Source organism: Lathamus discolor, chromosome 22 (assembly GCF_037157495.1).
Source record: "Lathamus discolor isolate bLatDis1 chromosome 22, bLatDis1.hap1, whole genome shotgun sequence".
Taxonomy (NCBI): Eukaryota; Metazoa; Chordata; class Aves; order Psittaciformes; family Psittacidae; genus Lathamus; species Lathamus discolor.
The window spans coordinates 4,608,124-4,635,200 of NC_088905.1; the positions used below are offsets into that span (position 1 = coordinate 4,608,124).

General features: G+C 59.1%; 2 protein-coding genes across 6 annotated transcripts in view; one reads left to right on the forward strand and one right to left on the reverse strand.

The window, feature by feature from the left end:
• BIN3 (bridging integrator 3) overlaps nucleotides 1-23,004 on the forward strand; it is a 33,918-nt gene extending 10,914 nt beyond the window's left edge. The window contains exons 3-10 of one of the 5 annotated variants that reach the window (XM_065659293.1): nucleotides 4,873-4,913; nucleotides 5,507-5,568; nucleotides 8,845-8,981; nucleotides 9,307-9,347; nucleotides 9,494-9,598; nucleotides 16,932-17,073; nucleotides 18,787-18,921; nucleotides 22,745-23,004. In XM_065659293.1, the coding sequence (XP_065515365.1) occupies nucleotides 4,873-4,913; nucleotides 5,507-5,568; nucleotides 8,845-8,981; nucleotides 9,307-9,347; nucleotides 9,494-9,598; nucleotides 16,932-17,073; nucleotides 18,787-18,921; nucleotides 22,745-22,891 (810 nt within the window). In that variant the 3' untranslated portion in view covers nucleotides 22,892-23,004. Of the gene's footprint in view, nucleotides 1-4,872; nucleotides 4,914-5,506; nucleotides 5,569-8,844; nucleotides 8,982-9,306; nucleotides 9,348-9,493; nucleotides 9,599-9,804; nucleotides 10,215-16,931; nucleotides 17,074-18,786; nucleotides 18,922-22,744 lie in introns of those variants that run through there. The other 4 variants (XM_065659294.1, XM_065659290.1, XM_065659292.1 and 1 more) reach the window with 4 other exon arrangements.
• LOC136003641 (basic proline-rich protein-like) lies at nucleotides 22,951-27,013 on the reverse strand. Its single transcript, XM_065659449.1, has 5 exons — nucleotides 26,418-27,013; nucleotides 25,811-25,930; nucleotides 24,203-24,477; nucleotides 22,998-24,131; nucleotides 22,951-22,957 (listed from the first exon to the last, which is right to left on the reverse strand). The coding sequence occupies exons 3-5, from the start codon at nucleotides 24,307-24,309 to the stop codon at nucleotides 22,951-22,953; spliced, it is 1,248 nt and encodes a 415-aa protein (XP_065515521.1). The 5' UTR covers nucleotides 24,310-24,477; nucleotides 25,811-25,930; nucleotides 26,418-27,013.
• Between the last annotated feature and the right edge of the window lie 64 nt (nucleotides 27,014-27,077).

A 27,077-nucleotide genomic window follows, 5' to 3' on the forward strand; every position in this document is an offset into this window, starting at 1 on the left:
GCTCCCCAGGAGCAAGTGTTTCCCAGCGCCTCGGTAGCTCAGGGTTTGATGCTCACTTTCAAGGGGCCCCGCTTGCCGCGTGTGGATGCTCTCCAGGCAGCAGATAATGTGGAAAGCAGAAGGCAGGAAGCCCGGAGCTCGGCAGCCTCACAGCGAGCGTCAAGTGCAGCTCTTCAAAGAGCAAACATCAGGAAACCACCAATATCCCCTGGGAGCGAGGCTCTCGTGGGGTGGGAGCCGTGGTGGCTCCAGGCCCCCAGCTTTACCTCCCAGTTGCAGGCTGAGCCGCTCCATCTGTGCGGGCTTTAGGGAGCGGCGGCAGCAGCCAAGGCCTCTGATATTCCAGATGTTGGGCTCGGGAGCCTGCTGCAGGAAGTGGGAAGGTGCGGCATCTCCAGGGCTGCATCCCAAGCCCAGCCGAAGGGAAGTGGTTGCGGGCAGAGGATCTCCCACTCGCCGAGATTGGACCACAAAAGAGAAGGGAGAAGGGAAAGAAAAGAAGGCATTTGTTAGGATCGGGCTGATTTGGCTCTCCATGGGGCACGGAACTGGAGTGCAGGAGAGGGGCTGTGCTCACCAAGGAGCCTTTTGTGTCTTGTTGATGAAACGATGCTGGGGCTGGTGTCAGCTCCAGAGCAGCGCTGGTTCTGAGCAGCAATTTGCCTGGGCTGCAGAGGGGATTAGTCATGACTCCCTGTGCCCACTCGCTTCTGATCCTTTGGAGCAGGGCACGGTGTCAGCCGCCGTTCAGCTCTGCAGCCACAAGGAAACCCCCATAGGAAACAGTGGCTGATGAACTGAAGTGATCCCCTCCCCGCCCCAGCCGTGCCTCTGCTTTGTGTCCACCTTAACCTGGGCAAATCCAATTCCAGACAACATAATCTCCCCTCCTCAGCCCTGAAAAGAGCAGCTGTCACCGGGGCTTGCGGAGAGGCCGGGTGGGAGGATCCAGTGCTCAGCGAGGAGCTGCTGTCAGCACGGCCGCGGAGCGCCCAGCAGCGCAGCCCAATTAAACTAATGCCCGGTGATAGGAGTTAAACCTCCCCACACGATGCTTATTGCTCAGACCCGGCGCAGCGATGGAGCCTCTCACAGCAGAGATGTTCTTCCCCCCGGGATGAGTGCAGTCCGAGCACAGGTGACGTTGGAGCCGGAGCTGTGGTTGTCTTCCCTGTGCTCCCATAGCTCCGGCTCGCTGAAGTTCATCCGTGTCCCCCGAGGTTGTGCCCTGCTCCTCACCGGCGCTGGGGTTTATCCAAGCAGGCAGGGAGAGCAGCCCTGTATCCCTATGGGGCACGGAGCCGTGGTCGGGAGAGACAGCAGCTCCCGGGATGGGGCAGCCCCTTCCCATCACCCAGGTTCTGCTCCTTCCTCCCTGCCTCTGGCCCGGCTGACTCAGATGGCTCGCCCTCCTCCTCCTCGCTGCCTGACCTGGGCTGAGTCAGCTTGGCAGGGAGCAGGGACCTGAGCTGGGAGCCCGCGCGCCTGCCAAGCCTCCCTTCCTTGACTCATCCCAGCAGCTCTGCCTTCCCCAGGGATGTCGGAGCTCCGTGAGCGGGAGGATTCCGGCCGTCAGCGCCTTTCCATTGGGCTCCACCAGCGAGCTGGAAAGCTGGGAATAACAGAGGGAATGTGGCAGGAATGGTGGGGCGAGGCCGGTTAACAGCAAGGTCTGCCTGCTTCCACTCTCCCCTCCATCTTCACTGGGACATAGCCGGTCTCTGGGGTTCGGAGGCGCATCCTTCTTCCCTTTTATTGTGCCTTTCCTGCAGTCCTTGGTGAGGATTTGGATTGCTGGCTGGGCGCTGAAGCCTACGAAGTCCCAGCTTCACCCTCGCTTTGCAGCATTCCTTTGGCTCAGGTCGCTGCTGCTGGATGCAGAACAAATATTCCCCCACGTTACTGGCCTTCAGTCTCCTCTTGCTTGATGGGGTGGCAGAGGTCAGCAGGAGTTCCAGGTTAGAGCAGGATTTCTGGCCTCATTACATGGGTTTCTCTGTTTTGGAGAGGAGGGAGGAGGAATAATGTGCTTCCCTCTTCTTCCCAAGACCCACGAATAGGCTGGGGCCCTTGGAACATGCAGAACTCAGCTAGTTCTCCTCCTCCAGGAACAGAAACGAACCTCAGGGGAGTAAGAAGGTTCATCACAGTCCCTTATTTCCATCTCTTTGTAGTATTGGCTTCGGTCTCGCTTCGTTGCCTTGTAACCATGGTGTCGATTATGATATTGCCCTTAAAGCAGGAGGGATGCTACTGGAGGTGGAAGGCCCGGTGTTTGCAAACAGAAATAACTGGGTGAAAAGGAGGAACGTGGCTTGGTTTCAGTGCTTTAAGAGCTCCTCGTTCTTTATGTAGATGGAAATAGAAACCCGGGGAGCTCCTGCATCACCCAGCCCCGATGCCTCGGAGCAGAATCCTTCCACCCAGCACCACGGTTTGCTTTGGAGCTTTCAGAAGGAGGCTGCGGAAAGTGGGATTATTTTAATATTACGGAAGCTTCCCTCCAGGATATTGTAATTTTCGTGCCTGTACTTCTTGTTCTCGTTACTTTTAACGTGCTAATCTCCTCCATAGCCTTTCGCTGTCAGTGTCGGGGACGTGTGGCTATTGCTGATAGCTGCTGGGAGCGGAATTACTGTGTGCTCTGCAGAACGTACTTGTCTTGCTCTCAGCTTGTCCTCCTTGCACGCCTCGGATGCGCTGGGTGCAGCGTGGTGGGAGCACGGTTTGAGCTGCCTGGTGCACGGGGGCCCTGCTCCTCGCTGCCCGTGTGCTGCAGCCCTGGCGATGCAGACGGGAGCGGCGATGCCTGCCCCAGCCCGCAGGCTGCCGGGACTGGTAACCAGTTGCTGCTGTGGGCGTGAAAGAGGAGAGCAGTCCTGGGGCAGCTGTCTCTGCATTGATGGCACTGGAGACGGGAGGCAGGCCGGGCAGCTGAAGCCTCTTCACCTCCGTCGTATGCAGAACACATGTGGGCAAACGGGGTTGGGTGTTTTGGGGGATGCTTGGAATGGTTTGGGTTAAAGGGACCTCAGAGCTCATCCAGTTCCAACCCCTGCCATGAGCAGGGACCCCTTCCACTGGAGCAGCTTGCTCCAAGCCCCTGTGTCCAGCCTGACCTTGAGCACTGCCAGGGATGAGGCATCACCAGGGAGCGGAAGCTTTGCCTCCCTCCCATTGTGCAGCGATGCTTTTTGTTCAGCCCCACTCATTCCATAGCCATGGGGGAGTCTGCCAGCACAGAGGAAGGGGCAGAGGCTCTCAGCCTTCACGGGCAGTTTAATTTCATGGCCAAACCCTTCAGGTCTTGCAGGGCCGATGGCTGGGCCGGCACCAGGAGAGGGCTGGAGCTCTGCACCGCCAGGCTCCAAAGCACAGATCCTTGCTCTGCGGTTTGCAGCCAGAACAATTCACACCTCAGGCCTATGAATAGAGTGCAATAGCCCTGGGATGCTCGAGGAGCCGCAAAAGCCGTGGCCGTGCGGGTGGGTTTGCTCCGGGCTGGGTACCGGACCTCCAGGCACCAGCTGCTGCGGATGCTGCACTGGGCATGTGTTGTGCGCGGCCCCAATGCTGTGCGGGGCTGTGCTCCACCAGCACCATCTTTAGCAGCACGGCAGGGAGCTGAGCCCCATGGAGGCTCCGCAGCGCCAGGAAAGAGCCAGCGTGCGCCCCGCGGATGGTGGTGATGGGGAGAGCCGGGCTTAGGGATGCGGCTGGAGCACCGGCAGCTTCCCATCGCGCTGTCGTGGCTCAGGGGTACCGGAGAGCACAGCCCAAGGGGTGCTTAGAAAAGGAGGGTTTGAGGGACCTGGGGTTGCTGGGCTCCATCTTAAAGCACTGAGTCTTTTAATAGCAGTTGTGATTGAAAGCAAAGTCCCTTTGCGGCGCTCTGCTTTCACGTGGCTGGGTTTGAAATCCCGAGGACAGCCTGAAGCTCTGGAACAAACCTTTGGATCCTTCTCGTCCTGGCTGCTCGCAGCGCGTAGCGTTTCCTTAATAGCACGGGAGCTTGACAACACGAATGAACCCAGTTTTGATCCCATGACAACAAAAGCGCACGTATTTACTCTTGGCTGGTCAATTGAGATCCATTTGCTTATTTGGTTGACGAGGTGTGGAATGAACGTTCAAGCGTGTGTTAAAACAGGCAGCCTGGAAGGAAAGCTCCTTAAAATATCTTGTATCACTGGAGATGTGCTGCCAGATAGCAAGTAGGAGGAAGCAGTCATTGATGGAGCATCGGGAGGAGGCTGTTCTTTAGCTCTTTGCCAGCACAGGTTTCTCCTCCCTTTGCAAGGTGTTGCGGACGCTTGGGCTGCTCCACCTGAAGTGCTTCATCAGAGGGGGCAATTGCAGGAACGAGGAGCATGGGGAGAGGGCAAATAATGCAGAGACGGGAGGGTTCGGGGGTGGTTTGGGAGGGGAAAACCCATCCCAGTGAGGCTGGGGATGGAGGGAGAGGCCGGGTTGGGGTCCTTTGCCGTGTGCTGCTGCTGCAGTGGCTCTCACAGCATCGGGGCTGATGCGGAGGGGAAAGCGGGCTCATCCCCCGCCAGCGCTGAGCCGAGCTGTGGGCGCCGAGCTGCGATCTCTCCGCTTTTAAGGCATTCCCATTTACTGTCAGCCTCCAATTCATGTGCTGGAGCGCACCCTTGGAATGAGCTGGCGCAGTCCCTGGCAGCGTCTTGTGCTCCGAGGGAGTCTGGAGGGGAAAAAAAAGCCCAAGACTTCATTCCTGAAGCGTAATTCCCGTTTTTGCTGCGGCGTCCCGGGGTGCACAGGGGCATTTCCGCCGGCCGGGTTTCCTAGCACAGGTTGTTCCCGCTCCGGTGCGGCGTTTGAGCCCGTTTCTATCTCTTCTTTCCACAGGTGGAGAGAGACTTTGAAAGGGAATATGGCAAGCTCCAGCAGTGAGTATCAACCACAGTGGTAGAACAGGACCAGTCGCATACTTCCCTTGTGCCCTCTTACTGCATCTTCCCAGGGGATTTTGGCCTCTTACGCTCTTCCCGGCAAATCACTGCCTGTCATTTCGGAGGCTTCGGCGTTTCCCTGTGGCTCCTGTGTTCAAAGTGTCCTAAGAAGCACTTGCATTGGGTTGAGGTTTGCACGTTGTGGCACCTCTAAAGAGTTGCCAGAAAACTGGGGAGTCACCAAACAGCTCCGCACCCCCGAGGACCGGAACCGGTGTCCCCATCCTGGCTGTGTCCCATAAGCTCGCCCGTATCATCTGGAAGCATTTGGCTTCTCCATTTGTGGTAGGTGCGAGGGCTTCACAAAGCAGTGACTTTGGGTAAGAGATCCCCAACTTGGAAAGGTTGCGGAGCATCTGCAAACAAGCGGAAAAGGTTGAGCAGCACTGAATGCACAGAGCCTCGCCGGGGTATTTTTAACTCCCAACAGAAGCCAGCATATCCAACCCGTAAATGATTTGTTGCACGTATGATGCACTCGGGTTTCTTTCTTTCCAAGATTCACTTTGCCTTCTTCTCCCATCTTTCAGATTGGAAGATCAGACCAAAAAGCTTCAGAAGGATATGAAGAAAAGCACAGATGCAGACTTGGGTATGTGACTGTAGGATACATAGACTGTGAACTTGGCCACAAGGAGATGAAGTGACTTTCTCAAGATCACATGAGTAATCTGTGACAAGTCTGGAAAACAAATCTAGATCTCAGTCCCACTCAGTTTGCTTAGTTACAAGGCCATCTGCATGAGCAGCATCTCAACCAAGGGAACAGAGAGTCTGTTACGGGCTTGGTCCCTGTCTCCTGAGCTGCAGCTTGCTGGGTGGCCTTGGACCAGCCACTTTGCTTCTCTTTGCCTCGGTGTCTGCAGCTGCAGGACTCGGAGTTATTGTTCCAGTTCTCAGGTTAGCCCGGCAGGAGCAGCCTCCAGCTGAGCCCGTTGTGTCTGCGCATCACCTGCTTCACTGAGGGCATTCTCTGCTGTCTGAAGCCAAAGGTGGGATGAGGCGCTGGGGGCCTGCAGAGCATCCCATGGGCATCGCTGTGCGTGTTTCACCTGTGAGCTGCTGCCCCAGCCGCTCTCAGTCAGGACTCACCCTGCTCTCCCCTTGCTCCCTGCCTGCTCTGGCTTGACCTGGTGGCAGTGGGCGATGCAGGAAGCAATAAACAAGTGATCTGTGCAGGTACCACACCGCAGCAGCCTGCCTAGGAGAGTGGTGGTACCGCGCTGCGTGGCGCAGGCTCTAAGCGAAGGTGGCAGAGGAGCGATGTGGTGCAGGGAGCAGGGGATCTGCTGGGTGCTGGTTGTTGCACCAGGCAGGGCAGCGTGCAGAAACACGCAGCAAAGAGCTGCTTTAAACACAGATGGCTCTTCTCAGCGTGTGCTTTGGAGTAGTCCCTCCTTGCACCAAGCCCCCACAGCTCCAGAGCCAAGGCAGAATGCACCAGCGCAAGCAGGGCTGGGCAGCACTGGCCCGGCACTCATCCTGTGGGTTAACGTGGATGGCAGGAATGGGAAGGAGCCCCAGTCAGAGGGATGGCAAATGTGGGGCTTCCCATGAGCCAGGCTCTCACCTGTGTGTGTGTGCTCGGGTATCGCCAGACATCAGCACGGATCCAGGCTCTTGCCCACGCTCTTCCCCCATCCCAGCACAACGTCTGTGCTCCCATGGGGAGAGCAGTGGGAAAGGCACCAGGAACGGCGCTGCCAGGACTCTTTTCCAGGGTGAAAAGTGCCCTTTCTGGTCATTGTCAGGGCTCCGTGGTAAGTTTTTCCTTGTGCAGGATTCCCCTCCCCTCCCTTGCAGTGGGCGTTGTTTATATGGAGCATTTCAAGTCCCAGAGGAGCTGTGGGAGGACTTTCTTTTTCCGTTCTGCTCCATGGCAGAGTCACAAACTGAGCCGTGGCCAGATCCTGGGATCTGATTTCTCATTTAAAGGCATGGAATCGGGAGCATAAAGGCAGGATTTGGAACAGGGGCTGGGGAGGGCTGGGTGAAGGCAAAGGAAGCGGAGATCTGACGGAGCACTGAGGGCTGCTCTGCTCCCCTGGCAGTGCCCATTCCCAAGAGGAGATGGCTGTGACAGCCTGGGCAGCCCCCAGGTCCGACAAGGACAGCAGTGCATTAGTGTCACTGTGTCCTCAAGGACAGCACTGCATCAGTGTGGTTGTGTGCGTCAGTGTCATTGTGTCCTCAGGAGGGTCTCACTCCTTCCACTGCACCCCTGTGCCGAGGGGGGTGACTGGTCACTGCCTGCACCCCCTCCCTCGCCTTCCCACCCTCTTTCCAAGCAAAACGGGATCCTAAGGAGCAGGAGGATGTTCTGTACTTGGAGACAAATCTCTTCTCTTGGAATGAGAAGCAGGGAACCCTCCCGAGGGGCAGGCGATGCGATGCAACCCTCCCCTGTCTCCTCTGGTGGCTGAGGCACCGGTTGGGTTTGAAGAGGGGGTCACCTCTTTACGCTTCCAGTCCTCTCCTTGCAAAGGAAACTCATTTTCCTTGCAGCTGAAGCAGTTCTGCCGCTCTTAACCCCATCCCGTTTTGGCACAAATCCTTCCTCAGATGTGGTCACACATATGGATTATATCCCATCTGTTTAAGGGTTTAAATGCCTAAACCCTTCATGTTTGGATAATAGACGGATACGGTAGCTTTGTTATCCCATAGTTAGCATCTCGTTCTGCATTGAGTTTCCCAGCTCTTCAGCTTCTGCGCTCTCTGTATAATTGTGTGTAACCTTTCAGTCGGAATGTTTAACCCCTTGATTTATGATCTTAATCCCCATTATTGAGAGGACTTTAACTTCCAGTATCTGAGCGAGTGCAGCAGGAGCTTTCCAAAGCTCCTCTGTGGCACGGCTCAAGCGTCTGACTTCTGAGCTGAAGCTGGAATAACTTCCAGCAACGTGCTGGTGAAAAAGGTGGATTTTTAGGGCTCCTGGCTTTTTCTTCATTATTCCCATTTCCGTCAGTGCCTTTTGGTGAATCTTAGGTCTGTTTTCCATTCTGTACCTTCGCTGCTCTATTGCTCTTTTAGAGCGGTCCTGTCGGCAGGATTGAGTTTTCCCGTTGGAGTTGGGATAGGGAGAGATGTGTCTGATGGAAAACAAGCACAAGTGCTCGACAAGGCAGGAGCTGGGGCCTGGGAGAGTGTGACCGGGGGGGTTTGGGTTCCTTGGAGGCCACATCAGGCTCTGCAGAGACTTCACATTTCCCCTTGGTCCATGGGGTTGGTCTCAAGGGCACAAGATGCAGTTCAGTGATGGAAGGTGCTCAGGCAGCTGTGTCAATGCTGCTCGTGCCCAGGCTGGTTCAAGAGTAAAAAGAGAAACATTGTCTTCCAGTCCCGTCATTCTGGTCCTTTTCCAGCGCTAACTCCACTTTAAATACATGTATTTCTGTAAAGCCATTTGAAAGACTTAATGGACTGTGATTTTCCTCACTGCGGAAGAGCTGTAGTGAGCCTGGGAGTGACACTTAATAGTCTGTTGAGAAAAGATGTATTAAAAAAGCCATCTACATGTTGCTGAGAGGAGAGGGCTTTCAGAAGCCTGGTGTCATCTGGCACTGTCGCAAGCCGTAGCTCGGAGCGGTTCAGGCTTGGTTCTGTACAAGCAGCTCGGGGGGTTTAGGTGGGTGAATTGGTGGCTCTTCCTTTCTCTTCTCTCAACCAGCGGGGAAGTTGTGCTAAATCCCAGCTCGGTGGCTCAGGTCCCCGGTTTTGGTCACCCTTTGCAGGGGCAGCGCTGACACCCAGCATCCCAGGCGGGTTTGGGTTGGGAAGGACCTTAAAGCTCATCCGGTTCCACCCCCCACCTTACAAAGCAGTGACCCTCTCCTCTCTTCTTTGCCTCTGCTGTTGCCCGCAGCCATGTCCAAGTCAGCTGTGAAGATCTCCTCAGACCTCCTCTCCAACCCTCTGTGTGAGCAGGAGCCCAGCTTCCTGGAGATGGTCACTGCCTTCGACACAGCGATGAAGAGGATGGACTCCTTCAACCAGGAGAAGGTGAGTGTGGGTTTGGCTGCAGAAGGGGAGAGCAGGGGTGCTGCGGTGCTGTTGGTATCTCCCCCTTCCTCCCTCCTTTTTGTCATCGTCTCCGGGATGCTTCGCACGGGAGCTTCTCTTTAATCTTGCTCTCCTCCTGGCTCTTTTTGAACTGGGAATTTCGGCTCATCCCGAGCACATGGGAGAAGTTTTCTGGTGTTTGGTTAAAGGGCACTGCGGTTGCACTCAGAAGCCCACATCATCCTAGGGCAGGCACTGTGTGAACATGTACTGCTGTGCAGACAGGCTGCTTCAACAAGCCTGACATGTAATTTGCTTTCAACAGGTGAATCAGATCCAAAAGACAGTCATAGAGCCTTTGAAAAAGTAAGTACCAACGTTGTCCTATGAGCCACGTCGTGTGTTTGTCATCCCCATGTTCTGCAGGGATGTGATCATCGAAGGAGGTGTTGGCAGGTTAGAAATGAGCCCTTCCTAAAGATGGGGCAAAGCGGCATCTCCTTGTCTTGCAGCTGGGGCATGGAGGGCTGTGATGGGTCCATACTCCTGCTCTGTAGCAAGGGGGAAGACCTCTTGCATCTGAGCCTGCATCTGGACTTGACAGGACACCTGAACGGGTAATACTGAATGCATTCAAGCATTCAACATCTCTCCATTCCTGTGCTGGTTGCTACCAACACTGCTGCAGCTGAAGGAGAGCCATCAACTGCGGGGCTCCACTGGGGCCCGAAGCATCCTTCCTATGGAAGGTTCTTAACTAAAGAAGTAGAAGCTTGCTCTTGGTGAGAGCTCTTCCATGTCCATGAACAATATCTCCACGCAGGAGAGGGAGAGATACTAATGATGGTGCAGCTGGGCAGGAGAGGTCTGGAGGGGAGCCCCATGAGCTCGTCTCACCCATCACAGGAGTGTGCCAGAGCCAACCTGGCTCCAAGCTTGGCCATAAACCCCCCCAGGGAGCGGAGCTGGGGCGCTGGCAGCATTGCCCTGGTGGCAGGTTCCATCTGCCCCCGTTGTGGTGCTGGAGCAGCGCTCAGCACCGTGCTTTGCCCTGGTGCAATTCCCTTCTGCCTGCACCGTTGTTAGCAGCAATTCCCAGTGGCAGGGGCTGCGCCCTGAAGCAGTTAAAGAGCGCTGCAGTTGCGGTGCCGAACGTCTGCTGAAATCCTCAGATTTGCTGTTGTGGGACGAGAAGAGCGAGCGAAAATAAACTCAAATGACTTTAATATGACAGTAAGTGGTGCAAATTGCTGAGTACCAATTTGAGCTCGGCTTTGACACAGCCAGGGTGGCTGGGTTGCTTGTTTGCTTGTTGTTTCTGCCCAAACCTGGAAGGAAGAGCTCATGTAGCGCTCAGTGCAAGAGGTTACAGCGTGCTGCTAGCCGGGGGATGCTCGGGTGACTCAAGTCTTGCCTCGGTCGTCTCTCCACGACCAGAAATGCTTCATTTAGGGGAAAAACAGAAAGAAAGAAACTAAGACAAGAAAGAAAAGAAGAAAAAAGGCAGGCTTGTGCTGTGGAATTGTGTTGCTTATTATCGAGATTGTCCTCATGAAAGATACATTAACTGTTTCTTCCAGCATTCTGTTCAAATTGGAAGAAGGGCTTGTGTCTCTGAAATGTTCCTGTTGTTTTTTTCCTCCCCAACTTGTGTTAGTTGATGCAATGAAGGATAATACCTCTCCCTGCAAAGCCTGCCTTCTGCTTTAAACCCGGGGGCTCTTAATTCGAGGCAATAAAGCCATTTCTACGTTGCTGATGTCTTGCCCTGCCTTTGTGCAGCTTTTGGCTCGTGATGCTCTAGATGGAGATGGCGGAGAAGGGGTTTAAGGCAGCGATGTAAGATCGATCCCAGCCTGGTTTGGGTTGGAAGGGACCTTAAAGCTCATCCAGTTCCAACCCTTGCCACGGGCAGGGGCACGTCCCGCTAGAGCAGGACTGGGAGGTTTCACCTCACAAGGTGATGCTCATCTCCCCGCTGATGTGTTGGTGCTTGACGAAGCATCAGGATGTGCCCCGCAGCACCCGGACACCTCCCAGTGTCCGCAGTTCTCTCCAGCCTCCTAAACTGGGACTCACTCGTGGTCTTTTCTCCCTTCCTGCCCTTTGGCACCTGCAGGCGGTTGCTGCGTGCTCTTAAACAGCTTTGGTTTCATGCTCGGAGGGGCTGCATCTCCACACCGAGGAAAAACTCTCCCTTCCCTTCCCTCTTTCCGCCTCCTTTCGAGCGTGCATGGATGAGTTGTGGAGCCAGGAACATTGCGGAGGAGCCCAAGGGTCCGTTTTGAGGCTAATGAGATGCAGGAGAGAAGTGCAGAGCTTGCGCCTCCCCTGTCCTGCTGCAGATAAACCCCAGCAACGCTGCTGGGATGGAAGTTCCACATTAATGAAAGCTGCCTTGAGGAGCTGCTCTTATTCCCAGTGAGGTATCGCTTCCCCTCGCCTGCGCTGGCCTCTCCCAAACTGGCTTTGACCTAGAAAAGAGGCTTTTGCTCCAGCAGCTGCACTTTATTACATCTTCACTGGTGGTCTCTTGTAGTTGTATTAGTCAAAGAAACAGATAAGGTTAATGCAGGCAATTATCATCAGTGTAATCAGAGGCACATGTGCCTTCGGATCTCCATTCAGCTGTCCAGGGCTGGTAGGATGCAGACAAACCCGGGCTTGGTTGCTGGAGCGTGTAAAGGAAAGCAGCCGTGCAGGGTGGAGGCGCGCATTGTTCCAGTCCTTTTCCTTGTGGGCACCCCGGGTTCTTCAACTCCAAGCCTCAGGAAGCCTTTGTCTGGGAATCACTTGTGTAAGTGCAGGGCAGGAGCAGAGCCCGGGTGAGCCCTCGCCCATTGCAGGGTATGGTTGGGCAAGGAGCCGGGGGAGGCCAGGAGGAGTCGATGCTTGCTTGATGGGGAGATGCTTGCTTGAATTCACTCCAGATTGGGGCATCTGGGGCAAAGGAGGGAGGAAAGCAGCTGGGTTTTATGTGACTCTTCCCATCCTTTACTGGGCCTTGGGTGAGCAATGAGGGGTTTTGGATGGGTCAGGGACTAGGGGTAGGCTGCGTACTGTCATGGAATCATGGAATCATGGAACGGTGAAATGGTTTGGGTTGGAAGGGACCTTTAAGCTCATCCAGGTCCAACGCCGTGCATGGGCAGGGACCCCTTCCACTGGAGCAGGGTGCTCCAAGCCCTTGTGTCCAACCTGGCCTTGAACAGGTTCAAGCCATTCCCCTTGGCCTGTCCCTATATCCCTCATATCCCGAAGCCCCTCTCCAGGCTTCCTGCAGCCCCTTTAGGCACTGGAGCTGCTCTCAGGTCTCCCCTTCAGGAGCCTTCTCTTCTCGCAGCAGCTCCGTGGCCTCCTCTGGGCTCACTCCAGCAGCTCCAGGTCCCTCTGGTGCTGTTGCCGCAGAGCTGAAGGCAGGGCTCCAGCCCTAGTGCTACCCGCGGTGTGTCAGTGTTTAAGGAAGGAAGCAGCTTACATGAGCCGGGTGGTTTGGAGATTCCCAGGCTTTAACACCTGCAGGGTCTCAGTTTAACAAAGTGGAGCTGTCTGAACCTTCCTGAGCATCGGGATGTCATGGTCAGGATGCCGTCATCGGGATGCTGTCATGGGGATGTCATGGTCGGGATGCTGTGGTCAGGATGTCGTGGTCGGGATGTCATGGTCGGGATGTCGTGGTCGGGATGTCGTGACTGGGATGTTGTGGTTGGGATGTCGTGCTTGCCCATCCCCTTGGTCGTGGTTGCCCATCCCCTTGGCTCGGAGCATGGTGCTGCTCCTGCAGCTGAAGCTCCAGGGCTGCTGCAGGACAAGGAGAGGCTTTGGCTGGGGTGGCAATGGGTGCTGCCGCCTGGGTGCCATCCCTTGGGGCTGGTGTTAATCCCAGAGGTGCAGTCCCGGAGCTGCTCCCATAGACCAGTGTCTACATTCCACTGGAGCCGTGTGTCAGGGACAGCAGCCGGTGCTTGGCGTGGGGTGGATGCCTCTGTGGAAGGGGCAGGGATGCCTTCAGCCCGGAGCAGGGGCTGGCACTGGATGAGCTTCAAGGTCCTTCCCAACCCAGTCCATGATCCATGGAGCGGGAGGGGGTCAGCATCTTCCTGCCATACCCCTGCTGTTACCGTGCTCCCTCCCTGGCATCCCATTGCCGGCCTGGAGCAGCCGCAGGGGAGCCGGGGCCCGGAAGCAGGAAAAGCTGCTTTCATGTCCTTAACCAGCCCCTAATGAGGATTTGGTGCTCAAAGCTCCCCACATGGCCGCTGCCCCCTCCCCGCCACCGCCTAATCCCAGCTCGCTGCTGTGTCCCGGCCCCTTCGCTCCTGTTCCTCTCCTCCCCAGGAAGGGCTGGTTTCAATTTCCCCCTTCCTGGTGGGTGGACGGGCCCAGGACGGACGTGTGGGCACGGCTGAGGAATGGCAGGAATCCCCCAGCATAGCCCAGATGCTCCGGCCTCGGCCGAGCCGCCCTTGTGCCTCTCCAGGCTTCCTCCTCATCCCATTCGCCGTCGCTTTCTTTCGCACCTCATGCTCCCCAGCTCTGTTACTCCTTTTTATCCTTGTCCAACGCCAGCCGTAGATCCTGTCCGCTTCCTTTTGCTTTCGTTATCCGAGCCATTATCCGTAAGGAAGAGCGCACGCGTAGACCAGCTTATTGCAGCTCATGGGGCTGCCAATGGGAGTGCTTGTGAGAGTGGGAACGGGGAAATAAAGGGTTTACCCTCATTTTTAGGGCTGGAGCAGCTCTGCTCTGGGGCTGAGAGAGCCGGGCTGGTTCTGGTGCCCAGAGGAGCTGTGGCTGCCCCATCCCTGGCAGTGCTCAAGGCCAGGTTGGACACAGGGGGCTTGGAGCAAGCTGCTCCAGTGGAAGGGGTCCCTGCCCGTGGCTGAGCTGGGTGAGCTTTCAGGTCCCTTCCAACTCAACCCATCCCATGACTCCATGATCTTCCCTCGTGCCAAAGCCCTCGCAGCTCCCTTGCGTTGCCGACACCACAATGGGGAGCATCGGGGATGGAGAGGAGGCAGTGGCTGCTCGGAGCCGTTGCCATGGGCAGGGAGGTGACCGCATGACTCCGGGTGAGTTTTCCGTCATCCCGGGGAACGCACCGGGACATCCCCCGGCAGCAGGGGGGTTGTGCTCTGTGTTCTCCTTATCCCCACCTTCCTCCCCTCACCTGCTCCTCTTAAGCCGCCTGTGCTGTAATCCCCTTCCCTAAAAAGTGACAGGGAACGACGGCGGCTTATTGGGCAAGCTGCTTTCCGGGGGGGGCGGCTCTAATGCCCTGCGCTGCTGCCTTCCCTTCCCTCCTCTCTGCTCTCAGCCCTGAACCCACCACGGTGCCTTGAAGCCAGCTTCAGTTTGCTTTGCTTTGTAGTAACGAAGCCTGCAGGAACGGAGCGGGGATGCTGGGATTTTGGGTGGTTCCAGCCTCGCGTTCCCTATAAAAGCAGGGGCTGGGGGGAGCGTATGGAGGAGGATGGAGCTGGGGTCATCGCTGAATGCAGGGGGGTTCTTGGAGTGCTTTGCAACAGGAGGCGTTGTCCCTGCTCCATGTGCAGAGGGAATGGATGGGGTTTGCTCCTGAGGCTTCCCCTGCTCCTTCCCCAGTGCTGGAGCCTGGGTTTCGCTGCTCAGACCTCACTTCCAGAGGGGCCGATGCTGTCTGAGGGTTGCTCATGGCACACGGATGGGCCTTGTCCCTTCCCTGCTGGCACCAAGGCTTCCAGGAGGGTTTGCCACGCTCAGCCAAGGGCTCTGGAAAACCTTTGGGATCCTCACAAGCGGGGTTTGGAGGGCGAGGGATGTGTCCGTGGATGCAGCAGCTCCTGGAGGCTCTGTGGAGCCTTTGGGGCAGGCTTTGCACGAGGAGCATTCGTAAATAACATGCATGAGATGCTTGTGGAGACGCTGGGGCTGCCGCGTGAAGTGCAGCTCTTTATTAAGCCATCAGAATAGCTTGGCAGCGGCAGGAGCCAGGCGCTCGCTGTCGCTCTCCACGCGTGTTTGCCACCCCTGGCATTGCCTTGAGCTCCTATTTCTGGACACACAGGGCGAAAACCAAGGGCAGGATTCAGCAGGGGCCGGGAGCGCTTGTCCCTGGGCTCCAGGGCAGTTTCAGAGGTGCTGGGGGATTCACAGGGAGGGATTCCGGCCTCAATCCGGATCAGTGCAGGGAGGAGCATCCTTCCGGGCTGAGCTGAGCTCCCCAGGGGTGCACATCGAACCAGGGGGCTGGGGGGAGAGCATCGGTGGTGCTGAGGAGCTGGGCTGGTCCCGCTGCTGCTGCAGGACCAACACTGAGACACCCGCAGCTGCCGCGTGGGGTTGTAACAGAGGCATGAAATGGTTTGGGATGAAGGGAGCTCAAAGCTCACCCAGTTCCAATGGCAGGGACCCCTTCCACTGGAGCAGGGTGCTCCAAGCCCCTGTGTCCAACCTGGCCTTGAGCACTGCCAGGGATGGGTCAGCCACAGCTTCTCTGGGCACCAGCACCTCAGCACCTACAGAGGAGACCCCTTCCCGTCCCCACAGAGCCCTCGCTGCCCATCCCAGTGTCCCTAAGCCCTCTCCCGGCGTATTTTTGGCCCTTACATAGAGCGAGGAGGTATTTGACAGCAGCCCCAGGAGCCGGTGAGTCCATGGGAGCCCAGCGCAGCCCGGACGTGCATTGGGACATAATGGGAGCTGTGTGTGGATACCATAAAAAGCAATGTCAGGGCAGCAGCATCTGCTCGCGGGCAGCTGGGCGCGGGGTGACGCTGGGCCAGCACCCTGATGACTTTCCCAGGTTGCTCCTCATGCAACAGCCCCTTGTTGAGAGGGGGAATAGCATCCGGAGAGCTCTGCTTGCGTGCGCAGGGAGCAGCGCTGGGTGGCTTCGGGCAGCAGGGTTGCAGGGATGCGTCCCTGCGTCCCTCTCAGGGAAGGATGCTCGGATGCCACTGCTTGTGCTTGGGCACAAAGGCATGGACACAAATATCCCCCCTTCTCCTTCACTTCTCCCATTTGCCCTTTGCATTCCTCACAGCCAGTTCCTGGCCTTGACCCCCCCCGAATGACCCCATGATGAGCGGGGGTTAAATGAACGCATCCAGAGGTGGTGCGACCCGTTCCATCCGAACCCAGAGCCCAGCACCAGCGCCTTCCCTTCCACTGGAATCTCATTTACTGAGGTTTGGGAGTCAGGAACAGTGCTCCAGGTCGTGGCTTTCCCTCTTGTGCCACGTTCAGGAGCACCAGAATCATCCCCAAACCCAAGTTGCTCTTTGTTCTGTGCTTTGCATTGACTTCTGCAGTTTGGATTCAACTCCTCTGCCCCTTCCTTCCTTTTCTGGATATGGGATTGGGGGAATTCCTCATTGGCTCAGTCCCTATGGAGGAAAAGGGGTTTGCTTTCTCTCTGTGGAGCTAACTTGGTGCCCCCCTCCCAGCTAGGCCAGCTCCCCATGCTCTTCAATACAGGAGCTGCAGGAGACAGGGGGGGGGAAACTATGGAAAAGAAGGAATTGAGGGTAAAAGCATAAGGTAAAGGCACGAGGAGTCAGCTGCAGGTCGAGACCGTCAGAGTGCTTTTGTCAGGCTTTGCGCACTTGGCTTCATTGCTACGGCTGTTAATTTATTATTTAATATTAAAATGGTTAATAATTCTTAATGATATTAATTTACTATTAATGATATTCTTAAAGACAGCCTTTGCCAGGGATTGCCCTTTGGAAAAGCAATCCCAAGCTCCCCTCTCAACCCCTGTCCCCTGGCAAGGCTTCACAGCCGAGTTATCCTTTCTTCCAGCCTCTTGGAAGAGCGCAGGGAAAGCCTCAGTGCTTGGCACAGGCTTTGTTTAAACCTGTTGGTGTTTTCGGGCTGAATCCTGTGTTCTTTGGGGCTTTCCAGCTGGGATCTTGCTGCATCCAACCGGGATATCCCACCCCAGAGCCCTTCCCGTGCCTTTTCCAGGTTCAGCAGCGTGTTCCCCAGCCTGAACATGGCCGTGAAGCGCCGGGAGCAGACGCTGCAGGACTACAAGCGCCTCCAGTCCAAGGTGGAGAAGTACGAGGAGAAGGAGAGGACCGGCCCCGTCCTTGCCAAGCTGCACCAGGTACCGGGATGCTCCCGGAGCCGGAACACAGGCAGGGACACCGGGAAAACTCGGGAAGAGCTCTTGGTGCTTGGCATCCGTGCTATGCCCGCAGGAAGCAAAACGTTTTGGAAGGATGTCTTTTATTGGGGCAAAAATGCCCCTAATAGGGTGCTTGATAAGAGAAACGCGGATTCCAGCACTTCAGGAAGGGAAAAAGCCAGTTTTCCAAACTCAAATGGAATCACGGGAGATGGGATGCTTGAAGGAGGTCAGTGCATGGGGGGGGAGTGGTTTCCCCCTGACCTCCATGTCCGAGCGAGCAGCTGGGTGGGAAAAGGGGGAAGATCAGAGAGTTTCCAGCTTTCTGCTTGCCACCTGCTCCAGGGAATTCGCCTTGGAAAACCGCAGGGATTGGTTCCGGGAGGCTCGGCCACGTTCGTTTCTCTCCCAAATCCTGGTGAAATCCTGATTTATTTCTGCTCTCCGTTAAAGCTTCGCCCCGTTCAATCTTGCTCCCCAAATCCCTCGCTCCCGCAGGACGTTCCCTGACTCCTCGGCAGCAAAGAACGTGGCTTTTCTGATGGATTTCCCCACAGAAACGGAGTTTTGTGTTAAAGAATAGCCCGTAACAAAAGAAACCTCTGATTTAACAGTAAGCAGCTTACTCCCCTTCGCCCGGCTCGCTAAAGCTGGGGCTGGAAACTGGGGATGCTTTTGTCCTGCTGATGAAGCAGCTTTGGGTTATTTCCTTAACGAACTTCTGGGAGCTTTAATTCCACCCCCCCCCAAAACCAGATCTTGTCCAACCACTGCATGGGCCTCAACGCCTGCAGGAGCCTTAAGCAATCCTGCCCCTGGGGTGTCCGCGTGCTCCGGATTGGATGGGAAATGGGATCATTTTATCCAGGTATTCCTATTGCGCTGCAGACCTGCATCTTCCCCTTGCCACGAGTCTCCGCAGCCCAGCTGGGCCTCGCTTCGTGGCACGTGGCGCATTTCCCTCGCAGACCTGCTCACACCTGATGGGCTTGAAGGCTTTGCCAAGCCTGCAGCTCTGTCCCTGCCACCTCCCATTGGGCTGTCCCATGGAGCAGGCACGGCTCCATGGCTCTCCCGCATCCCCCTCCCGTTGGAATGGCACCGGGATTAAGTGGCAGGCTTGAAACCGCTCTGATATTTCACAGCCCACCCCCTCCTGCCCTTTTCCACACCAGCTCCCAGACATTTCCCTTTCTCCCCACGCTTCTGTTTAAAGAAGCCAGTGCTGAGCTGAAGGTCACGGGCAGGGAAAATGACAGAGGGGGCAGGATGCTCTGGTGATGCTCTTGGCAATGGCAGGGTGAGGGCACACGGACGCGGCTGGGGATGCTCTGCAGCCTGCTGGAGCTTGGGGCTGGGTTTTGTCCATGACCAGGCTGGCTCCCGATCCCTGCAGCAGCCTCTTTAGGTGTTCCCATTTTCCAGGGCTAGAGCTTGGTCCCACCAGGCTCCATAAGCTGGCCGTTTGGGTCCCATCGATCTCCGTTGCTGGTCATTTGGTCCCACCAAGGTGGTGGTTGCATGGATCCCACCAGTCTGTTGCTGGTCATGCGGTCCCACCAGGCTCCCCTGGCTGGCTGCTGGTTGTCCCTGGGTCAGAGCAGAGCGCTCTGCTAACGTGGGGTGGCCTCGCTGCAGGTGCCCCCAAAGGAAAGCCGCTTTCCCTGACTCCCCATCCCCTCTCCTTTGCAGGCCCGTGAGGAGCTGAGGCCGGTCAGGGAGGACTTTGAAGCCAAGAACAAGCAGCTCCTGGAGGAGATGCCCAAGTTCTACAGCAGCCGCATCGATTACTTCAAACCCAGCTTCGAGGCGCTGGTCCGGGCGCAGGTGAGACCCTGGCCCTGCCCTGGGTGGCCCTGGTGGCACCCGTCCTCCCTGTGGTACCCGCAGTGCCGGCTGCCATTGCAGCAGCTCGAGGGGAGTCTGGGCTGGTTTAGATGGACCTGCCTCTTACCAGGGACACGGCGTCCCTGTCCCATGGGATTGCCCTCGAGCCCTGCTCGCGCGTTGTCTTGTGGCATTTGATGGCTTTATTCAGCTGGGTTTGTCGTCTCGTTGAAATCCTGAGCTCAGGGTTGGAACTTGCTTGGGATGCTGGGGGCCCATCTTCACGGTCTCTTTTGTCCCTGCCCATGGGTTGGAACTGGAGGATCTTCAGGCCCTTTCCAACCTGACTGTTCTGATGCTGGGTGACCAGAACTGCTGTGTGCTGGCAAATGGAGGAGGCTGCTGTAAGCTCCGTGCCGTGGCTTTGCAGGAAGGGGTGGCCTAAATTAACCGCAGCTGGCTTCAATTTCCACCCTCCAGCTTTCTGCCCTGCCTTGTTGCTGCCCCTCCAACCTTCCTCCTCCTCTCACCCTTTTCCTTAGGCTGGAGAAGAGCATGGCTGGGGTTTAATCCCGCTGTGAAGGTCTGGCACGGTGCAATCAGGGTTATCACGGGATGGTTTGTGCTGGAAAGGGCCCGAAAGCTCCCCCAGCTCCAGCCCCGGGCAGGGGAACCTTCCACTGGAGCAGGTGCAGGGAGCACGAGTTCCACCTTAGCCCGCACTCGGGGCTCTCTGGGCCTGATTCACCTTCCAGATGGTGCTGGGGATGCTGCTCCTGCTGCCGCCGGCCCCTGCTCCAGCAGCCCAAGGAACCAGACTCCCTGGAGCCACCGCAAAGCCCCTCTGGCTCTTGCCGCCAGCCCTGCAAGCCCTCGCGGCCGCTTGCTGTGGGTGGCTTCTTTGGATGAGCCCTTGGATCCCGACTGCCGCCCGCCCCGTCCGGGTGCTGTGAGCCCCTGGCAGCTCCCTTTGCCCCTGTCCTTGGCCAGGACGTCCCCTGTGCTCTGCTTGTGCTGGCTCCTGCCTGGGGGGGGGCTCGGGGGAGCAGGGAGCTGTTTGAGAGGCTCCGTTTGTTTCCTCCTCCTGGGAATCCTCCGGTTTCGCTCTTCCTCAGGTGGGGGCTTTGGGCAGGAAATCCCGTTGTCAGCACCCGACAGGCAGCGCTGTGACAGGGCCCGTGCCTCTCCTGCGAGCCAGACTAACGCTGGTCCCAGACGGATGCTGCAGCATGGCGCATCCCGCCCTCCCCGCCACATCCCTCTTCCCCAGCACTGGCTGCACCCTTCCACCCCCGGGCAGGGATGCACCAGCACAACGGCATTCCCAGTGCTGGGAGGAGAGCTCAGCGCTTCCCTAAGGAGCTCTTTGTGCCTAGGCTGGGGTCTGGCCGTGTCCCGCTCCAGTTGAGGAGCCTGGGCACTGCACGGTGTTCCCTTATTGCGGGTGGCTGCAATAAACAGGAAAAGGGAAGTGACTTGCCCAGGGTACTGGGAATAGCACCGGGAGCATCCGCATCCCACCATCGCAGGGCTGAGGAGGTGATGGGAGGTGACTGGTCCAGCCCAAGGACACAGGGGCTTGGAGCACCCTGCTCCAGTGGAAGGTGCCCCTGCCCGTGCAGGGCTTGGGGCTGGAGGAGCTTTGAGCTCCCTTCATCCCAGCCCGTTCCACGGCTCCGTGCTCCGGAGCAGCACTTCGATGGCTGTGACCCAAGGAGCCCCCGGGCCCGGCGCCGCGGGCGGCCCGGCTCCCATGGCGCAGCGTGGCCGGTGCCGGCTGCCTCCGGGCTCGCAGGGGCTGTAGCATCCAACCCCGAATGCTTGTGTCCACCCACGGGCCCGGGCCGGCGGAGGCAAAGAATTCCCTGGCTGAGGGCTTTGAAGTGGCCACATAAAGATGAAAGGGGGAGATCTGGAGCCTGGTGTGAGCGCTGGAACGCTGCTTCCAGCTGGAAAACGATCCCCGCCTGGGTGCAATGGAATGGGGGCAGAAGCCGGGGTTTGGGGCAGGGCTGGGGTGAGCCTCAGCGGGTGCTGGCGGCAGCGCCGGGGTTTGTTTTGGGGAGGGCTGCTATAAACACGAGCGCTGCCCGGCTGCGGCGAGCGTGGTCCATAGAAAATCAGGAGAACACCGTGTCCTGCGGCGGGATTAGTTCAGGACAGGTGGATCGGGGCTGCTGGCTCCGTCTCAAAGGCGAGTTGGGAGATGGGATTTGATGGGATGGGGACGGAGCATGTGGTATCCATAGCTGGAAAAGTACTGAGCGGCAGGCAGCAGGACCCCGCTGCTGCGGCGCCAGTGCCCGTCAGTTCGGGGAGCATCCCCCCAGCCATGGAGGCAGTGATGGGAGAAAGCCCCAGGGGATCAATCCCTGTGGAATGTCGCTGGTAAAGCACAGGAGATGCAATGGCGATGCACCATGAGCACTGCTGTTAGGCACTGGGGTCTGCTGGGGGAGAAGAGCATCCCCAAGGAGCCTGCAGCAGCCTGGGGACCCTGTGTCTCCCACTGGCATGTGGATGGTGGGGAGGGCAGCACCCAAAATGTGTGCTCCACTTTGGATATGGAGCGGGCTCGGGGCCATTCCTTTGGGAAGGGGCTCCCGCTGCTGCCCCAGGAGCTTCATCTCAGTGCGCCTGGAATTCGGTGCTGGAATTGGCAGCGCCGTGTGGCCATATGTGACTGAAGGGAGCTCAGCCGACACCGGGATGGGGCTGAGGGACAGGAGGGCTGCTCCGGAGCTCCGGCACCCAGCTCTGCAGCCCTCCCACCGGGATCTGTGCCCCCCCCCATGGAGCTGGGAAGGGGTCATGGTGGTGATGGCAGTTACCAGCGCACTCAGCATCTCCTGCTCGCGTGGGGCTGAGGGTGCTTTGGGGTGACCCGGCTGCAGGGGGGCGGCTGCAGTGGGACGGGGGGGGGGCTCTTTCCTACGCCTGCCTGCTCGGGGCTCGTTAGTCACTGTGTAAATGAGCACTGAATCACCCAGCACCCACGGCGTGGGGCCCCGCAGCAGCCCCCGCTGCGCTCCGGTGCGGATGGACCCAGGGGAAAGGTGGGGAGGGGGGGGGGGATGCAGGAGCTTGTTGGTCCCCAGCATCGCCCCTCAGCCCTGCCCAAAATAAGCATCGTTTTGAGCGAGATGAGGGGAGCTGGTCTCCATGGAGACCGCGTCTCCAGACTGGGGATGCTGGGGCTGATCCTGGGTGCCCACCGAGCCTTGGTTGTGAGATGGGGGCCGCGCTGGCTCATGCTAGGAAGCACTTCCCCATCCCTCCCTGCCAGTGTTAGGCCAGGCCTCCCCAGCACCCTCCTCCTGTGGGGCACAGCACCAGGGCTCTGCATTGGCACCCGCCGGCAGCCCGGTGCCATCTGCCTGCGCTGACCCCCTGGCTCCCGCTCCAGCGCTAATTGGCGCTGTTAATTAGCACATGATTAAACCCCCTCCCCCTGCCGCGTGCAGGGGATGGCGCTGCCAGGCCTGATGCTCCCGGCGCCCCTGTGCCAGGAGCAGGGACCTGTTGCGGGGCTGCTCCCGTCCCGATGCGCCGGTGATGGGCGATGGGGACCCCGGCTTTGGCAGGGGCTGGGGGCAGCCCGGTGCACGCAGCTCCAGATGGGAGCGAGCAGGGAAGGGCAGCGCGTTCCTAAACCGCATCGAGCTGTGATAATGGGAGGGGGAGTTTCACACATGGGGGGGGGAAGCTATTTTAGCACCAGCAGCGCCCGAGCGAGGGGCTGGCTCTGTCCGCGCTGCACCCCTCGGAGGAGGAGCCCCCCTGCTCCCCCCCCACCACCACCTCTCCCCTTGCCCCCCCCCAGGTTGTCTATTACACCGAGATGCACAAGATCTTCGGGGAGCTGACGGCGCAGATCGACCAGCCCGGCCTCAGCGATGAGCAGCGCGAGCGCGACAACGATGCCAAGCTCAGCGAGCTCAGGGCTCTCTCCATCGTGGCTGACGACTGAGCCGGCGCTGGGGCCTCCCCCCTGCTCCCCACCAGGAATGGACGCGGGGTGGGGGGGGGTTAACCCCTTTGCCCCCCCCCATGGCGCTGTCAGGACCAGGTATTGCCTGGGGATGGGGCACAGTGGGGCTGCCCCTGCCCTCCCTTCCCCTCCGGTAGCATCCAACCGGTGGGGATTTGCCTCCTGTCGGGGCACAGAGGGGAGCTGGAAGCAGGGAGCAGGCTGGGGGCTGCCGGCCTTGCCCAGGCACCCGCTTGCTGCTGCCCCAGGAGCCGGCCCAGCCCCTTCGCGGTCAGGCAGGAGGATGGGGGCTCTCCTGCACCCTTCAATTTGTGCCTTAGGGGAGGGGAAAGCTTCTAAACCCCACGTTTGAGGCATGGGGAGGGGGTGACGAAAGCTCCGCACCTCCCCTGCCAAGCACCAAGTGATGCCGCACTCCGCAGGCCCTGGTTTAAGCGGCAATGGGGCAAAGTGCCCCTGCCCCATAGCCATGGGGTGCAGGGGGAGCCCGCTGAGGGGTACCCCAGGAACCAGGGGTGCAGAAGGGAAACGCAGCCGGGGCAAGCGCAGAGCCGGGGAGGGGCTGATGGGGGCCCGGAGCCGCCCCTCGTTGCCGGGGGGGGGGCACGGGGGGGGTCTCCAATAAAGGTCTTGGCAGCGCAGCGGAGCCTGGATGGGAGCCGGAGCCAGCGCCGCGCCGCTGCTGCCCTCTGCAGCCCCCCAACAGGCACTGCCGGGGGGGGCCCATGGGCTCCAGCGCTGGGGGTGAGGGGGGAGATGGGGAGGGAGGAGGGGGCGAGCAGCCCCTGGGGAGAGGCAGAAAGGGAAGAGGGAAGAACCCGAGCAGCAGAGATTTGCACCCAAATCCAGGGCGCTGGGGCCCCAGGCGCTGGGAGGCAGTGATGGAGGTGATGGTGCGCTGCGGGCACGGCCACATCCAGAGCCTCCCAGTGAGCACCTGCGTGTGTCCCGGCCAGGCTGTCCCCAAGTGGAGCATCCCACTGGGAGGAATGGGAGGCCCGTGCCCTGCCTCCAATACACACCAGATTCCCTGCTGCAGAGGTTTCTATTCAATGCAAACCAGTCAGAGCAAACCCTGCACATCCCTAGGGATGCCCGGGCCTGGGATCCCATCTCCCCAGGCAGGCTGGGACAAAACAGGCTTGTAGGGATCGTGCTGCCATCCACATCCCTGCTGTGCAACATCTGGTGGAGACCTGGTGGGTGCTGCTCCATTGGTCTAGAAGAGAGGAGGGGGGGTGATGGCAGCTCGTGGTACCCCACGCCCCAGCACATCTCATCCCGCCTTACCCCGTGCCTTTGGTCTCCGTGATGAGTTGGGTGCTCCTCAGCGTGTTGCCCAGGCTCAGCACCGCGGTGCTGCAGGAGATGTGGAGCAGGACAGGAGGCGGCAGCATCCCTGGAAGCAGAACTCCTCACCCGCTGCAGCATCTGACAGCGCCGGCTGCGCCGTGCCCGTCATCCCTGCACCTACCCGGGAGCTCCTCTTGCCTTCGGTCCCCATGGGCACAGGGCTCAGAGAGCAGCCAGAGCATCACCGAGCTCGGGCCCAGAGCCTGGGGCTGCTGCAACACAGACGTGGGTGAGAGATGGAGGAGGCCAAGTGCCCCAGAGCAGCAGCACCGAGTGCTCCCAGGACAAGTGTGATTGCACCAGGGACACCGGGCTCCCGCCTTGGCTCTGCCCATCACCACCACCAGTACCTGAGTTTGGCAAAGCAGGCCCTGTGGCATGGCAGGAACAGTGCTCAGGGTGCCCCAGGGATCCCAGCAGGAAGCAGGGAGCTGAACCCCCATGAAGCCTCCCTGCTGCCAGGATTGGATGGGGTGGGATCAGAGCCCTGACTGGGCATGGAAAGGCTGGTGAGTGTCCAGGCCGTTTGCAGGGGCACAGCAAGAGCATCCCGGGGCCGCATTCCGCATCCCATGCGGTCACTGCTGGGATGGAGCCAAGAGCTCCCTTCCCCTCGGCTGTTCCTTCCCAACCGCATCACATGCCGGGCCAGGTCTAAGCCAAATAAACCCGGTTGCCACGGTTACCCAGAGCAGGGATGCTTTATTTAACTGCCACGCAGGAGCAGAGCCCATGTGAGGACCACGCTGTGCCATGGGAGGGGGGGGGGTTGTGGGGGTCTGCAGACCCTGCACCAGCCCCTCAGCAGCAAAGGCCCATGGCAGGGGAGGTGGAGAGCATCTGCTGGGTTAAACCCATCTGAGCGCCCGGACAGCCACCCTGCATCCTCCCCAGCACCCTGCCTCCTGCATCGCCTGCAGCACCCATCTGTCCCCCTGCAGCCCCGGAGCTGCTCTCGGAGCCCCGCTCCGCTGTGCCATCAGCTCCTCCTGCTGTCCTTCCAGCTCCAGAGAGGGACTGCAGCGGTGGAAACTCAACCGCAGCGGTGGAAACTCAACCCCAGCGCTGCAAACTCTGCTCCCCTCTGGATACCATTGGAATGGCCACTACACCAGGACTGGGATGAGGCCATCCTATGATGGGGGTGGTACCGATGAGCACAGCATCCCCTTTCCTCCCCGGCAGGGACTGGGCAGACACAGGCAGTGAACTCAGTCACATTGCAGCATCCTGACCGTCCCCTTCCTTCCCAGAGCCCACATTCCCTTTGGGAACAAGGCCCCCGGCCAGGTTTTGCAGATGCCACCCCACAGCCAGTCCAGCGCTGAATACAACTGACAGCTTGCACCAAAACCTGCGCTCTTTCCCCCAAAACTGGGTGAAGGAACCCGTGCCAGGAGCAGCACACGCCTGGATCCACGCCTCAGTTGACTTTGTTGGGTGCTTGGGAGCCTTCCCCTGCTCCAGGTGATCCAGGGACAGTGGGGCCATCACAAGGGAATGGGGGCACAGGCCCCCATGCCAAGACCCCATCCTCCTCCTCACCTTGATCCCAAAAGCAGAATCGGCATCATCCAGACCATCCTCAGCATCCTCCTATGGGCTCAGGCATCCCGTGGGGCAGTCGGGTGCTGCTGGAGCATCTCCCTGGCATCGCAGAGGGGGCTGGAGGCAGAGAACAGCGCCGAGGGCATCTGAGCTTGTTCTGAGCTGCTCACCCCAAAGCGGCCCCCATGCCCGTGGTGCTGGGTCCTCCCTGACCTCAAATCACCCCCAGCAATCACTGCATGGCCAGAGCACCGCTAGGAAAGGGCCTCGTGTCCCGAGGCCTGGCCCAGGTAAGTTTCAGTGCTCCAGAAGCACAGGGGAGGGGGGACAGGGGCACCCATCCCTGTCCTTAGCATCTCCCTGAGTCCCTCCTGCCCTTTGCTCCTCACCCCAGGGGAGGATGAGGGAAGGGTCACAGAATCAACATGGAGCTTCTGCCCAAGATCCTGTCCCAGCCTCCCCTCCGGCAGGTTAAAAACGCACCCTCTTCACTGCTGGGGAGGGGGAAACAGGGATCCAGGAACCCAAACCCCTCCAGCACCCCCCCATCCCGCTCCCAGAGACCCCCGCCCCCCTGCAGTGCCGAGGGGGGATGAGCACTCACCATGCCCGGGAAGAGCGGTGGGATGCAGGATGCTCCGAGGATGCCCCGGAGCCTCGGCGGGGGCTCCGGGACGCGCTGCTGGGATGGGAGCTCACCGAGTCCCGGCAGGAGATCAGCGGGGACGGAGGGGATGGGGCGGGGGGTGCAGCTCAGAGCGCTCCCCGCAGGGGCTGCGCGCAGCTTCCAGCGGCATCTTGCGGTACCCGACCCGAGCGCACGAAGAGGGGCTCCATGGGCACCAAAGCTCAGCGGCGGAGCAGCCCCCCCCGCACCTCAGCTGCGAGAAACCCTCCTCGTGTGTGTCCCCCCCCCCAGGCCCGGAGCAGCCCCGCTCCGGTGCGGACCCCGCAGGACCCCGTTCTCCACCCTCCGGCGGCGCTCGGGGAGGAGCGGAGAGGGACAAGCTCCAGCCCCCCCCCTCCCAGGGCAGCGGAGCCCCCCCGGAGCCCGTCCTGCCCCATGGAGCGGGTCCGGAAGGGGAGGACGCGGGGGGGGGGGGGGGTTCGGTGCCGCTGGCCCCGGGTGAGGGGAGCGGGGCCGGGAGGACAAAAGGAGCGGAAAAAAGCAGTCGGAAATGATGCGGTGGTGACGCGTCCTGGAGTGACGTCACGCCGGCGTTGGGAGTGACGTCACCTCCCAACAGCTCATGACGTCACTCGG

Coding starts and splice junctions, on each gene's coding strand:
- LOC136003641 (XM_065659449.1), bottom strand. CDS start 24,309: ATGCTGCCGCCTCCTGTCCTGCTCCACATCTCCTGCAGCACCGCGGTG. Junction 24,132..24,202: donor ACGGAGACCAAAGGCACGGG/GTAAGGCGGGAT, acceptor CCTCTCTTCTAG/ACCAATGGAGCAGCACCCAC.